Source organism: Struthio camelus, chromosome 5, assembly GCF_040807025.1.
Source record: "Struthio camelus isolate bStrCam1 chromosome 5, bStrCam1.hap1, whole genome shotgun sequence".
NCBI lineage: Eukaryota > Metazoa > Chordata > Aves > Struthioniformes > Struthionidae > Struthio > Struthio camelus.
Window position 1 is genome coordinate 24109557 of NC_090946.1, and position 12255 is coordinate 24121811.

The 12255-nt window shown below is 35.7% G+C and overlaps 1 protein-coding gene across 20 annotated transcripts in view; it reads right to left on the reverse strand.

Annotated features, from left to right (window-relative positions):
* The window catches only part of IRAG1 (inositol 1,4,5-triphosphate receptor associated 1), a 122870-nt gene that overhangs the window by 16925 nt on the left and 93690 nt on the right, over window positions 1-12255 (reverse strand). For all 20 annotated transcript variants that reach the window (XM_009680217.2, XM_009680218.2, XM_068945093.1 and 17 more), the window contains 5 exons: window positions 10368-10967; window positions 7967-8045; window positions 4753-4873; window positions 1631-1661; window positions 280-420 (listed from right to left, as the gene is read on the reverse strand). In XM_009680217.2, coding sequence (XP_009678512.2) covers window positions 280-420; window positions 1631-1661; window positions 4753-4873; window positions 7967-8045; window positions 10368-10967 — 972 coding nt within the window. The remainder of the gene's footprint in view (window positions 1-279; window positions 421-1630; window positions 1662-4752; window positions 4874-7966; window positions 8046-10367; window positions 10968-12255) is intronic.

The window sequence follows — 12255 nt, forward strand, 5'->3', positions numbered from 1 at the left end:
TTCACAGTATTTATCCCTGAAGTATGTTAGCAGAAGTAGGGCGATTTCCTCTGCTTTGAATCTTTTAGCAACGCTGGCCCACTCTTGGAGAAAACACTTTCACCCTTCTGTAGAGTAGCATGGGCTTACAGTACTGAGCTTGACCAGCAGAAAATGGAGTTTGGGCGGGTCTGAATTTACAACTGGTATAAGCAAGCACAGCCATACATTTCAAATGTGTATGTGCACCTGCTTGTGCATATGTGCTATACTTCAGAAGATAATTTATTGTTTTCTTACCGTAATGGCTGCTTTAAAGTTTTCCAGTTCCTTCTCAGCATTCTCTTCAGTAAGATTTCTCTCTCTCTCTGCTTGGTTAATTCTAGCTTCCAAGGTATAACTATCATTTCTAAAAGCCAAGGAAAGTTGTACAAACACATTCTGTTTGGATTAAAAAAAATAATAAGAAAAAGTATTTTTAAGTAGTGTCACTGAAATGTCGAAATTTCAAGTAATGACTTATGCAAAAGGTATGTTTCACTGACTTTGGTGCTTAAATAAATACTGGAATAGAAAGTCTGAAATATTTTTAAAGCTAGATTGTTTCAAAAATCATCTTCTTTACTTTGTCTAAAATAGGAATAAGTGTGTTGCTGCCTTTTTTCCTGGATGCTTTTCTGGAAGATTGGTGGAGCAGCGTATATACAATGAAGGGAGTATCAGAACCACAATGGATCTGTTTTCTAGCTGGACTTCCTCCAAGGGTCCCCAAGGTTTTTAAACAGATAGTCTATGCAGAGGAAGTCCAGGGATGAGCTCACCGTTAGCATTGTTTTACCTAAGAGATAAACACCTACCACTGAAGCCAGCAAAAGATTAAGTGTTAACATTTTTATTCTCTTGAATGTAACTTTTAAAGAGTGTTTTTTCTTTACCAGATGTAAATTTACAAAGTACAAGAGACCAACAGTTTCATGTGATTGAAGCTATGTAAATAAAGATCTTTCTCTTCACTGTCCCAAAACTTCTATTGGCCAAAAGCAAAAATCCAATCAAACCCAAAACGTAGTGTCATTTATTTTCAAATTTTTATTAATTTGAATATAATATTTTTCAAAGTGAAGTTATATTTTTTTAAGAAGAATGTATAAACAAGCGTTTTGCTTCCTCCTAACTCTTCAAGTATTTTTTCAGAATTATGTTGTATGGGGCAATAGCCTTCTTTTATTAAATTATGTTTGTTATTTTGATTGATCTCCATATATTTTTTTCTGAGGAATGTTTTCTGGCAAAAAAATCCCACTACCTAGCTCTAACAACCACCCTTAGACTTATAGCATGCACTTAAAACTGAGGCATACGGAATTAAAGGCACTGTTAAAACATGAGCATAACCTAGATTACAATTAAGCTACTTTTGCAACAAATTCCAATTTGGAAATAAGGCAAAGATTCTGAGTGTAAGGAAAATTAACCATTGAAGTAATTTATTAAGGGACAAAATTTACTCTGCATCACTGAAAGAAGTGAAATCAATCTAGAATATCATTCTATAATCAATCGCGAATTAAAGCTTGCATTATTCAGAAGATTAGAGTAGAACATATAGCAATGGACCCTTCGAAGTCTAAAATTATAAGAACATATTTACCTCAACTTCTTTTTCAGTAAGTGGAGGGGAGCTAGAAATAAAAGAAAAATAATGGATATTTTAATTAATAATGTTTGTTTCTAAATTAGAAACAAAGCTATTAAAATACTTAATTGAAAAGAACAATAACAAAAAATGTCCTCCTTTAAAATTTTTTTTTGGTCAAAGCAGTATTTAATTAATTCAATTGAATCTATTACAGCTAAACTATATATACATATTTTTAAATAACAGCATAGTATCACTGGAATATTGACCAAAATATCCTATAGTTTCTGTTAGCTTACAAATACTGCAGCCTGTAACATGTTATCTGCACTATGTTGCGAGACACTGAGTACAAGAACAAGTTAGAAGACATCCTCTTGATATTGCTGGTGATTTAACATGCTATATTGGAGATTATTATCTTTACCTGTTTTCCTTCTGCGAACAGTTGAAACCTCATGACAATGATCACAGATGATCACACACTCACAGAACTACCCTGTTTTGGTTGCCAGCTTTGTTAAAAGTTAGCTAACTTAGCTAACTATTCTTGGCTGACAATAAGTCTGACATTGAAAAAAATATACTTAATGGAGTTTTCTACCAAGAGAATGATCACTGACTGCACAAAAATAAAACAAAAAAAACCCTCAAAATGAAAAAAAACTTAACCCCCCCCCCAAAAAAACAAAAAATCCCCCCAAAGCCCTAAAAAAAATTTTAAAAATTACAAAACTGTGGTTCTATAGAACACCGGAAAATAAATAGGATAAACAGATCCATTATATTTCAAGATCTCACTTAACAGCAATATCACCCTGTATTTGAATGTACAGGTTCTTATTCCCCGTATTTTTTCCAATACTTCAGAAGGCTATTCAGTCTTTATATAAGTGAATAAAGAGGAGAAACACTTGAAAGGAATGACAGGAATTGTATATCTAAATTCTACTGAATACCAGTGCCTGACATTGTGGTTGACCTATCTATTACGCACTGTGTGGATGTAATACTTTCAAAAAATTCAAATATTTGTGTCATTCTGGTTGCAGGATGGTTTTCCCATTTAGAAAAAAAAAAAAATCAACACATCTGGCATCAACGGGCAGCAATTTTTTCTCCATGGGTAGAATAACACTGATACTTAGAGTAGTGGCTAAAATAAGGGAGGCCAGTATGTCCCCTGCGAGGGAAAACCATTTCCAGCCAAAAGTCACAGTATTCGTTTTACTTATTGTTATTCCAGAATGACTGAGCCTACTAAGAAGGAGTAGCTGTTTTAGAAGGAAGTTCAATAGTGTTTTCTTTCTTTAATTTGCTCTACCAGATATCAGTAATGTTTTTCCATAACTTAACAACAGACTCGATAAGCAAAATACAGCTTTTTCCATTTGCTTTAATGGTGTACACCTCGTTTAACTATAGGAAAGAATAGTGTAAGCCTCTGTACATGCTATTCAGATTGATAGCATAAAAATACGAAGTTAACTTCTTTAATTTGGCTGGAGATGTTCCAACAAACGCACAGTAGGGATAAAAGTTATGTGTGCACTCATTCAATAGACAAAGCAATCCTACTGATTAAAGAGTATTATCTGAAAAACAGATGATCTCATGTTATATATTATCTGATACTCAAAGCCAGTTCATCATTTGCCTATTTTGTACTTGGCTAGTAAATTATTCTTCTTTTCTGTATTTGGTTACAACCAAGCAATGGTCTCTTAGAACTTCCTCACTTACTCATGCATTCAACTAAATAAATTTTGTATATAACAATTCTTCCATAACAAGTGTTAAATATTAGTCTGCACAGAGAACTCCTGTTTGACATGGATTGCTGCTTCAAATTATCATAGGCCACTGGTATTTATGATGTAAAAACACACAGATAAAACTGGGAATAGTTTTGGCCAAATATAATTTTGAAATTGGTTTGAATGATTAATAAGCATTTTTGTTATGGTTTCATTTATCTGAAAGAAAAGGCTCACACATAAATAAGCAGCACCTTAGCTGTATCCTAATGGTTCTATCTATCAAAATAAGGAGATACTTTACATAGATTATATTTATTTAATTAGTGAATGCAGTGCAAAAGAAAAGATATTCAATATCTAAAGATGTCAGTGGGGCAAAGTCTGTAAGGCATGTGGTGATGAATGCATCACTTCAACTTTCTTCCCCGTATTTCTTGCGTCAGAGCAAAATACTGATTAATTGTGGACTTTCACATTATTTTAAACATAGACCTCCCCCCCACCACAAAGAAAAATTCCACTTGAATTCTGTCATGAAAATGTTGTTTGAATGGCAATAAACCCAAATCAGAAGGAATACTTGTATTTCTAAAGGTTTGGACAAATGCCTAGTAGGTACGGTCTATTCTAACTCCATCTCCGAGGATTACAGACTAGAGAACTCCTTTGCTACAGTTACACTATACAATGCATCCCTTGCTATAGGTTCAAATGGTATTATATGATGGTTCACTTCAGTATATCCATAACATTGCAGACATACTCTTCAGATTGCAAAAGTGGGAAGCAAGAAATTCCTGAACCATGGCAGATGTTAAGCAATCTCTGTTGATAACTATCTGATTGCACATCCCAAGATCAGGCAATCTGTGAGTCCTTCAACTTTTTTTTTTTTTAAAATACTATAATCAATGCCATTTCACTGAAAAATCATCATGGGGAAACTTGCAGAAAAAACTGCAGAATCCTCACATTCCCAAACGTTACGATAGGAAGGCATTATCTGGCCTGTTTGCTTTGGAGGTGAGGGAAGAAATACTAACATTTTCAACATGAGTTATTTCAGTGACAGCAGTCCTGAAAATTAGGAGTAGTCAGACCAGTGGAAAATCTGTACAAAAACGTACTTGTAGTATGCAAGCTAGGTTTAAGACTTTTTATGTAGAACTTAGAAATTTTTCTAAAGGTGCTCAGTTACTGGAAGTTAGTGCATTCCCCAAACTTTTCAGAAAATCTGCATTGTACTTTCTAAGATGCAGCAATTTCTCTACTTATATGAATCTGACATGAATGGAATTCCAGAATGGGAGTTCACTGGAGACCACTAGTGCGCTTTCACCAGATGCTGTCTTGCTACCTCTGATGAGGTTTTACCTTCCTGGAAGAGATTTGTGCACTCGCAGTTTTCGTAGCAACACATCAGGAATGCTGGGCATGACATCTGAGCTATTCTTTGTCTCGTCCTCTTCAGTGGGGGAGGGGAGAGGTGAAGGGCCTAAAGATATTTTCAGAGAAAAAAAATCCTTATCATTGCGTCATTTGAAAAGCTATGCATTAATAATAAAGTTAGCATCTCACAGCCAAATGGGACTTATTAACCTAACTCTATCCTTTTGGAAGCCAATGGGAATTTCACCCCAAATCCCCTGGAAGCAGAAGTGAAGCAACAACAAAAAGTCCCCCACCCCCTAGTGCAAAATGTTACTTCCTTTTCTGCATATGGTGATACATCACTCATCTCTTCTTTACTGCTGAAGTAAAGATCTCCTGTCTTTCTTTTGCGCAGTGACAACAAGAGTAACCATTCCAATTGTCATCGTTCTTTATGTAGAAAGAATGAGGTAATACCTTGTCTGACAGTCTCCAATACACTGGAAGATAATCATTGTATTAGTATTTTTCTGAGAATTCAAACTGAACCCAAATACTTTACTGGAACATCTAACCTCACATTCTGCATTTTTGCTTTATCAGTGAAGTTACATAATTTTTGGAATAATTTAACTTCTATTTGGTAATAGATTACTGTCATTTTCTACAGATTTAAAAGTCATCTGCCAAGAAGATTCCTGATATAATATACTATAATACAGATTTTGTGCACCATTTATGACAGATCTATGGCATGTATGTATTTGCACTGCATTTTCATTGAAACAGGACTTAAAGATTATTATTGTGTTTTCTACTTCTACCACTTTCATAAGGACCAAGCCATGGTTCTAAGTTATTGTAGTATGCTTTCTTTTAATTTCATGTTATTTAACTTCTTGAATTTCATTTAATTTCATATATAATAATTCCCTTATCTCCTCCTTTACCTTGCCAAAGGAAGTTCCATCTAAACCTAAGGAAAAACCTCTTCACTGGGAGGGTGACAGAGCACTGGAACAGGTTGCCCAGAGAGGTGGTGGAGTCTCCTTCGCTGGAGATATTCAAAACCCGTCTGGATGGGATCCTGGGAAACATGCTCTCGAGGACCCTACTTGAGCAGGGAGTTTGGACTAGATGATCTCCAGAGGTCCCTTCCAACCTAAACCATTCTGTGATTCTCCTATTGGAAAGTCAGGACTCGCAGTTCAAAATCCAAACTTGGAAACATATCTTTGTAAAGCTCGCATGTTCATTTAGCCTAACAGACAGATTCTTAGACTTGGAAAACAAATAGAATGTGAAAAAGCTCAGATTCTTTAAACGTGGAGAACATTAACGTGAAAGGCAGAAGAGAAAGGTAGATTCTATCTACATCCTAGTTCTGCGGATCTCCTTAATATTTAAAAATTCCAGCACTTACTTGAGCACCATCATGTATGTCCTCATAAAAAGCCTGCCTAACAATGCTGCGTCTCCTGTCTAATGTATCCCACTAATCTAAACTTCTATGATTGCAAAGTAGTGTTTACTAAGATGATCACAATAACTTGGCATTGATAATAAAACATGATGGAGCCAGTATATTTGATTCATAACATAGCAATAACGAAGTAGCTGGCTCCTTCCTATTGTTTACGCAAATTATTACTTTAGTTAAAAAGCACTAGGTGGCTATTATGACAATGTAAGGAAGTAAGGCTCCCTAACAAATGAACAAAGGATTTGACTCCCCACTTGTTTTTCCCATTGAGGACATGGAGTTGACCTTTAACTCCCTGGTTAACATTTAAATAAGTAGCTGACTTTAAAAGGTTCACTTAATGAAACCTTGGCTGAAAAGTTGAATAAGATAATACTTAGCATTTGATAATGTTTTTCTCTCACAGGCTTAAAATCTGTCAAAATTATATAACAGACTCGTAAAATGGCAATTGCTTTGCACTCTCAAACAAAGTCCACTGAAAAAATTCTGGGAAATGATGTATTAGTATTATTCTTGTCACTTTGCTAACATCTAAGAATTCAAAGATAAAAATCACTAAATACAGGAATAGGACAAGAAGTGTCTCTTAATCTTGTTTTATACTGGCTGAAGAAGAAATTTTTCTTCAGAGATAATATGAGCCGCAATATCTCTACTATCTCCCTGGGTAACAGAAACTTTAAGATCTTATGAAACAGTCCTAAAGTGTACAAAGCATTGCACCTCTCACATTATATCCTTCCACTGCTGCTCCCTGTTAGGGGACTGCACAGGGCAAAGGGGATGCTTCCAGGCTGATGTATCAGAGGATGCATTGTTCACCTTTGCAGCACTAGGGTAATCAATAATAAAACCAAAAAACACCACCAGTTTGAGACAGATTGCTATCATTTGTAAAGAACTTACTTCACCGAAGAGGAGAGGAGAAAGGGGTTTGAAACTCTGCTCATACAACTCAACTGCTTCAGATCGGAGATCTGCATCCTTCAGGCCCCAGGAGGCTGCCTCTTTTTAGACGCAGCCTCTAGTTACCATATCATATTTGCTTCTGTTAGATTGGAAACTTCTGTACATTGCTTTCTGTTTCCTTAATTATATAGAACTTTAATCCTTTGCTTTTAAAAAATAAATAAATGCATAAAGATTGAACTAAAAAAAAGTCTTATTATGAAGCATGTTTTTCCAAACCTTCAGTCACACTTATGTCTCTTCTCTAGCTTTACTCTAATCCAGCCACACACTCAGAACTGTGGACCAGAAGTGAAGATGCTGTTGGAGTATTTGCCATACATACAGTAAGATAAAGAAACATGAATACAACATTCCATCTCATTTATATTTTCAAGGATCAAATTCACCCTTGTGGCCACAGTATCTTGCCGAGTTCACATCCATTCAATGCATCACTGCTGAAACTTTTTTTTCCAGAACATCACTAATGCTCAACATCGTCCTCCATCTGGTAAGTATAATAGAGACTCTGTTCCAGATACACATCTTTGCATTTGGTTGTAGTAATACCTACAGTATCCGCTTGGCTCAGCTCACCAAGGAACTCAGATCCACTAGGCTCTCTCAGTCATAATTTACCACTACCTCCCATGATTGTCTCATTATAGGTAGTATTATAATTGAGGAAAAACACATTTTTTGTTTTTTATTTTCTGTATCAGTTAATTACAAGAAAAAACTGTATAACAAACATTCCTTCCAGCTTTTATGATACTGCACCTTTTTCCTGTTCAGCTGCTTCACTAAGTTCAGGAAGCTTAAGTCCAACTAAGTTTTGATTTCTCATCAAAATATGTTCCTGTTGAGAAAAAGAGTAACATTTCTAAATATACTAGAACTAGAAATCTCAACTTAAGTATCCTCGCAGTCTCAATTTAATTTAGTAAGAACACTAACATTCACTTTAGTTAATACACATAATTGAGAAATTCATATTAAATTGTAGTCAGATATTATATTACATTATACATATATTATATATACACACACACACACGTTCACACACAATGTATACTCCTAAACACTACGTATTTTTCATTTTGTACATACTTTATTTAGCAAAATTCATGGCCAGGCAAACAGCGATGTGCAACACATGCCGATTATTCATATGTAAAAATTGAGTTTTAGTAAACGAAAGTGGATGAAAAAGCAATTTTGGATATAGCTACAGCAATGAGCAAGTACTCCAGAAATGAGAGAGGGAGAATTCAAAAAAGGAGATACATGAGACTGCCACTTTGCTGACCTTCTCAGTAGGATTTACTCACACCCAAGCTCGGTATGCTGTAGCTGCAAGTTAATACTTTACTGTTACTCTACTCTCACTATTCTCCATAGGCAGGAAGAACATACTCCTGAGGATTAAACTTTCTTCTCTAATTTCTCTTTCTCCTGTGTTCTCATTTTCTACTTTCATATTCTCAAATATTTAAAATTCATAAACACCTATTTTTGTTAGAAGCAGACAATTCCTTCTAGACTCAGAGTTCAAATCTCACCTAACTTGAATCGTATCTCGTGTTCGTCTTCAAATTCTAACTACTGTTTGTGTTTAACAACTTCTAGGACATTCAAAACTATATGGCTCAAGGGTCTGTATAAAGAAAATTTCCAGTAGATACATACTCAGAATCTATAGAATATGTAAACAGGAGAAGATGAATAACTAAGTGGTCATTACCAAGCAATATGATGGGAATGAAATCACGTGAGTGTAGAAATTGAGGTTCTTGCATACGTCAGCACTGTGTTCATCTTACAATTTTAACTACTGGAAGTTTAAGAAAATAATGTTCTTATGCTGTTATGGACAAGAGCTACTACTAGTTTTCTTTAAAGGTCCTTTTTGCTATACATACACGTTAGTTTCTTTACATTGGCGGGTTATCATTTCATACCATTCCTAATTCTTACGGTTTAATTCCTAATTTCACCAATCACTTAGACAATTATTTAACAACAGATTAATTTTTAGATTTTGTTGTCCAGGTCTACTCTTCATGAAGTTGACAAACTTTCATTGGTTTAGAATTAGGAACTGTTAAGTCTGCCAGTCCTCTAACTGCTCTTGCTCTCAGAGCCACCAGTTCTAAAACACTAGGCACATTGAGACATTTTCTGAGCATGTGCGGTAAGCAAAAATAAAAAAAATAAAAAAAATAAAATCAAAACAATTCCCCACTCCCTGAGATCTTGCGAATTAGCTTTATTTCAAAGGCCAGTATTCTTGAACAACAGTACTACTGCCCTTGAAAGGGAGAATGCTAGGAGGTACACAAGATTCAAAACCAGTTATCTGAACCAAGCAAAAGTAATTTCTAAATCCAAAGAACATTTACAAATAGTATATGATATGCAGGGGCTGGTAAGCCCTTAAACAAAAGTATAGAAACGGTCTTCTAACTTCAGTTAACATTTTCTGTTTACATGCAGGTCTCAGTCCACTCATACAGGAGTCAGTCAATTAATCAGTACAATATAAGGGCCTCTGGATCTGAGGACAATTCTGAAGGAGGAGTAAAAGCATAGCACCAGGAAGAAAAGGAAGTGCAAGAACATAAGTGCCCCTTTTAAAATGTTTGTTGTTACATCCTCAGGAAGGAAAGATTTTTGAGATCTAAAATTCTCTTCAGAAACCAAAATAGATCATTTTACTCCCCAGTATGTTTTACAAATGACATGACCGTTAATCAACTCCTTCCTGTTTATAGGTCATGTACACTACCCAAAAATGAGATATATTGTGTTTTATGCTCACCCTTCTGCTACAAGGAAAGCAATTAGTCTTTGACAGCAGTATTATAGGTTTTTTCTAGGGGCCAAAAGCTGCATGTGCAAGAGCACAGTTGATGCATATTTGAAGAGACAAAACTTTTTGAACAGAACTAAGAAACAGAGTAATTCCATGGAACAGGTTACAATTTACTAAAATTGCAAAGGGAAATACATGATACAGTACTACGTTGATCTTGCTGAGGCTGTTTCCCATTATGTTAGCATGCATTTCTCATAATGATAAAAAAAAAGATATGCAAGTTGAAAGTAGTAAGGTATAAAACTATTTTTAAAACAGGATACAGCTAGGACTACTAGAACCTAGCTACATACTAGGACTCACCTCTCTGAGCTTTGTCAGTTTCTGCATTCGCACTGGTTGAACTTGGATTTGGAGGTCTTTGAATGCTGACGCTTTTAACTGATTGCTGGATTTATTGGCAATGGCAAAGCTTCTATCTTCCTCAGATGGCAATTTAAAAGGTGTTTTATCTTTCTGTCCAGGCTCCAAGCTATCCCATGACACAGCTCGCAGCAGAGGAGGACGCAGCCCACACACTTTAAACTCTGGTTTACACTCAACTTTATGGTCCCTCATTTCTGGAATAGGAATTTTTAGCTTTTGGTCTATATTTCCTATTCCTGGTCCTGGTAGGTGGGTTCTTAAAGGAACATCCTTTTCTTTTGCTTTCTTGAGGAATAGTTTTCCAAGTTCATTTTCACACACGTTCACGCAAGTGTTAACAGACATTCTGCCACCATCACTACCTGCAGTGGAGGATTTAGGTAACGTATCCATATGCTGACGTGGATCAAAGTTTTCTTTTTGCTCGGAGAGTTTCTCTTTGGCGTTTTCAAAACCAGCAGAACGAGGAACCAACCTTCCCTGAGAAATCTTTCTTTGATCATTCTGCCTTCGATCAATTAATCCTTTTGCAGCATTCTGAAAACAAAGTGATACACAGAAAACAGAGAAACAAGTGTTAATTTCTCTCTTTTTCCCTGCCCAAAGATGGATTTTCATTTTAAAGAGCCATCTTCCTTTTCAGTGTCATTTGCTTTTAAACTGTGTGCTGTTGACAAGAGAAATAATTTTTAAATGGCACTTGAAGGAATCCCTTCTTTTTATCTTTGAAATCACCTCCTCCCACTCCAGAGTCCATTACAGCAATCTCACACAGCCAAGTTACTCATCATCTCAATCTAAGGTTTCCCCAAGTACATCACTTTAACCCTCTATCTTTTAGCATTGTAGCATTCCAGATCTCTTCCTCTGATTGAGTATGAGTTTTCTATTAGTCTCTTACTTCCCAGGGGAAAAAATTATGGGCTTGTACACATATTGTAGTTTTCTCTCCATGTTCCTCATGTGTCTATGTCCCTTTCTATTGCCTTTCTCCTGGTATTTTCAATTCTGTAAAATTGAATACTACTGAAAAGAGTCATTAATATGTACTTCAATATTCTGATCAATCCATATCTTATCTTCAGTGCTCTGAAATGTTTGAAGGAGTTGTTCCAATTAAATTACAATTTATTACTTACAATTTATTAATTACAATTTACTAATTATTTAAATCTTACTCTGTGTACATTTGCACAGGTTATAATTTGGCTGCAATCTCCACAGCAGAACTGGCAAAAGAACGTGTCCAGCCTTGGCCACTTTGGTACAGAGTCTGTGTTTTGGCTAAAAGCACCTCTGTCAGCAATTTAAGGCAATAGACAAATACCCAATCTGTCTGTGGGCTCTGTCCTGAATATGTTGCTACTCCTCTCCTTTGTAGTTACTGCTCCCAAATTCTGCTGCTAGATTTAGGGTTTTTAAGTCTTGCCTAATCCACTCATGGCAAAATCTCTTTAAAGGGCCATCTGAGCTACTGTCTGATGTTGCCTATAGCAAATTAGGAAGCATTCACATAAACTGCTCCGATAATAAGTGTGTGGGGCAGTAACATCCCATTAGTAGTGCAGAACACTGCTGCTGATGGGCAGATAGGTACAGTAACTTCTTCCACTGAACCGGATGAGTCTGGAAGAGGATAAAGGTCTAGGACACTAGAATGCACCAAAGTGCCTATAGTAGACATTTTTACTTTACTTCTCAAGATACTTCATATATTTATTTTGATAGGACAGTAATAAAAACGTATTCATGATAGGATGCAAAGGATGGCTGTAACCCTTTTTCCTCCATTACCTTCGCAGGTGCTTCATGACTTCTTAGTTTA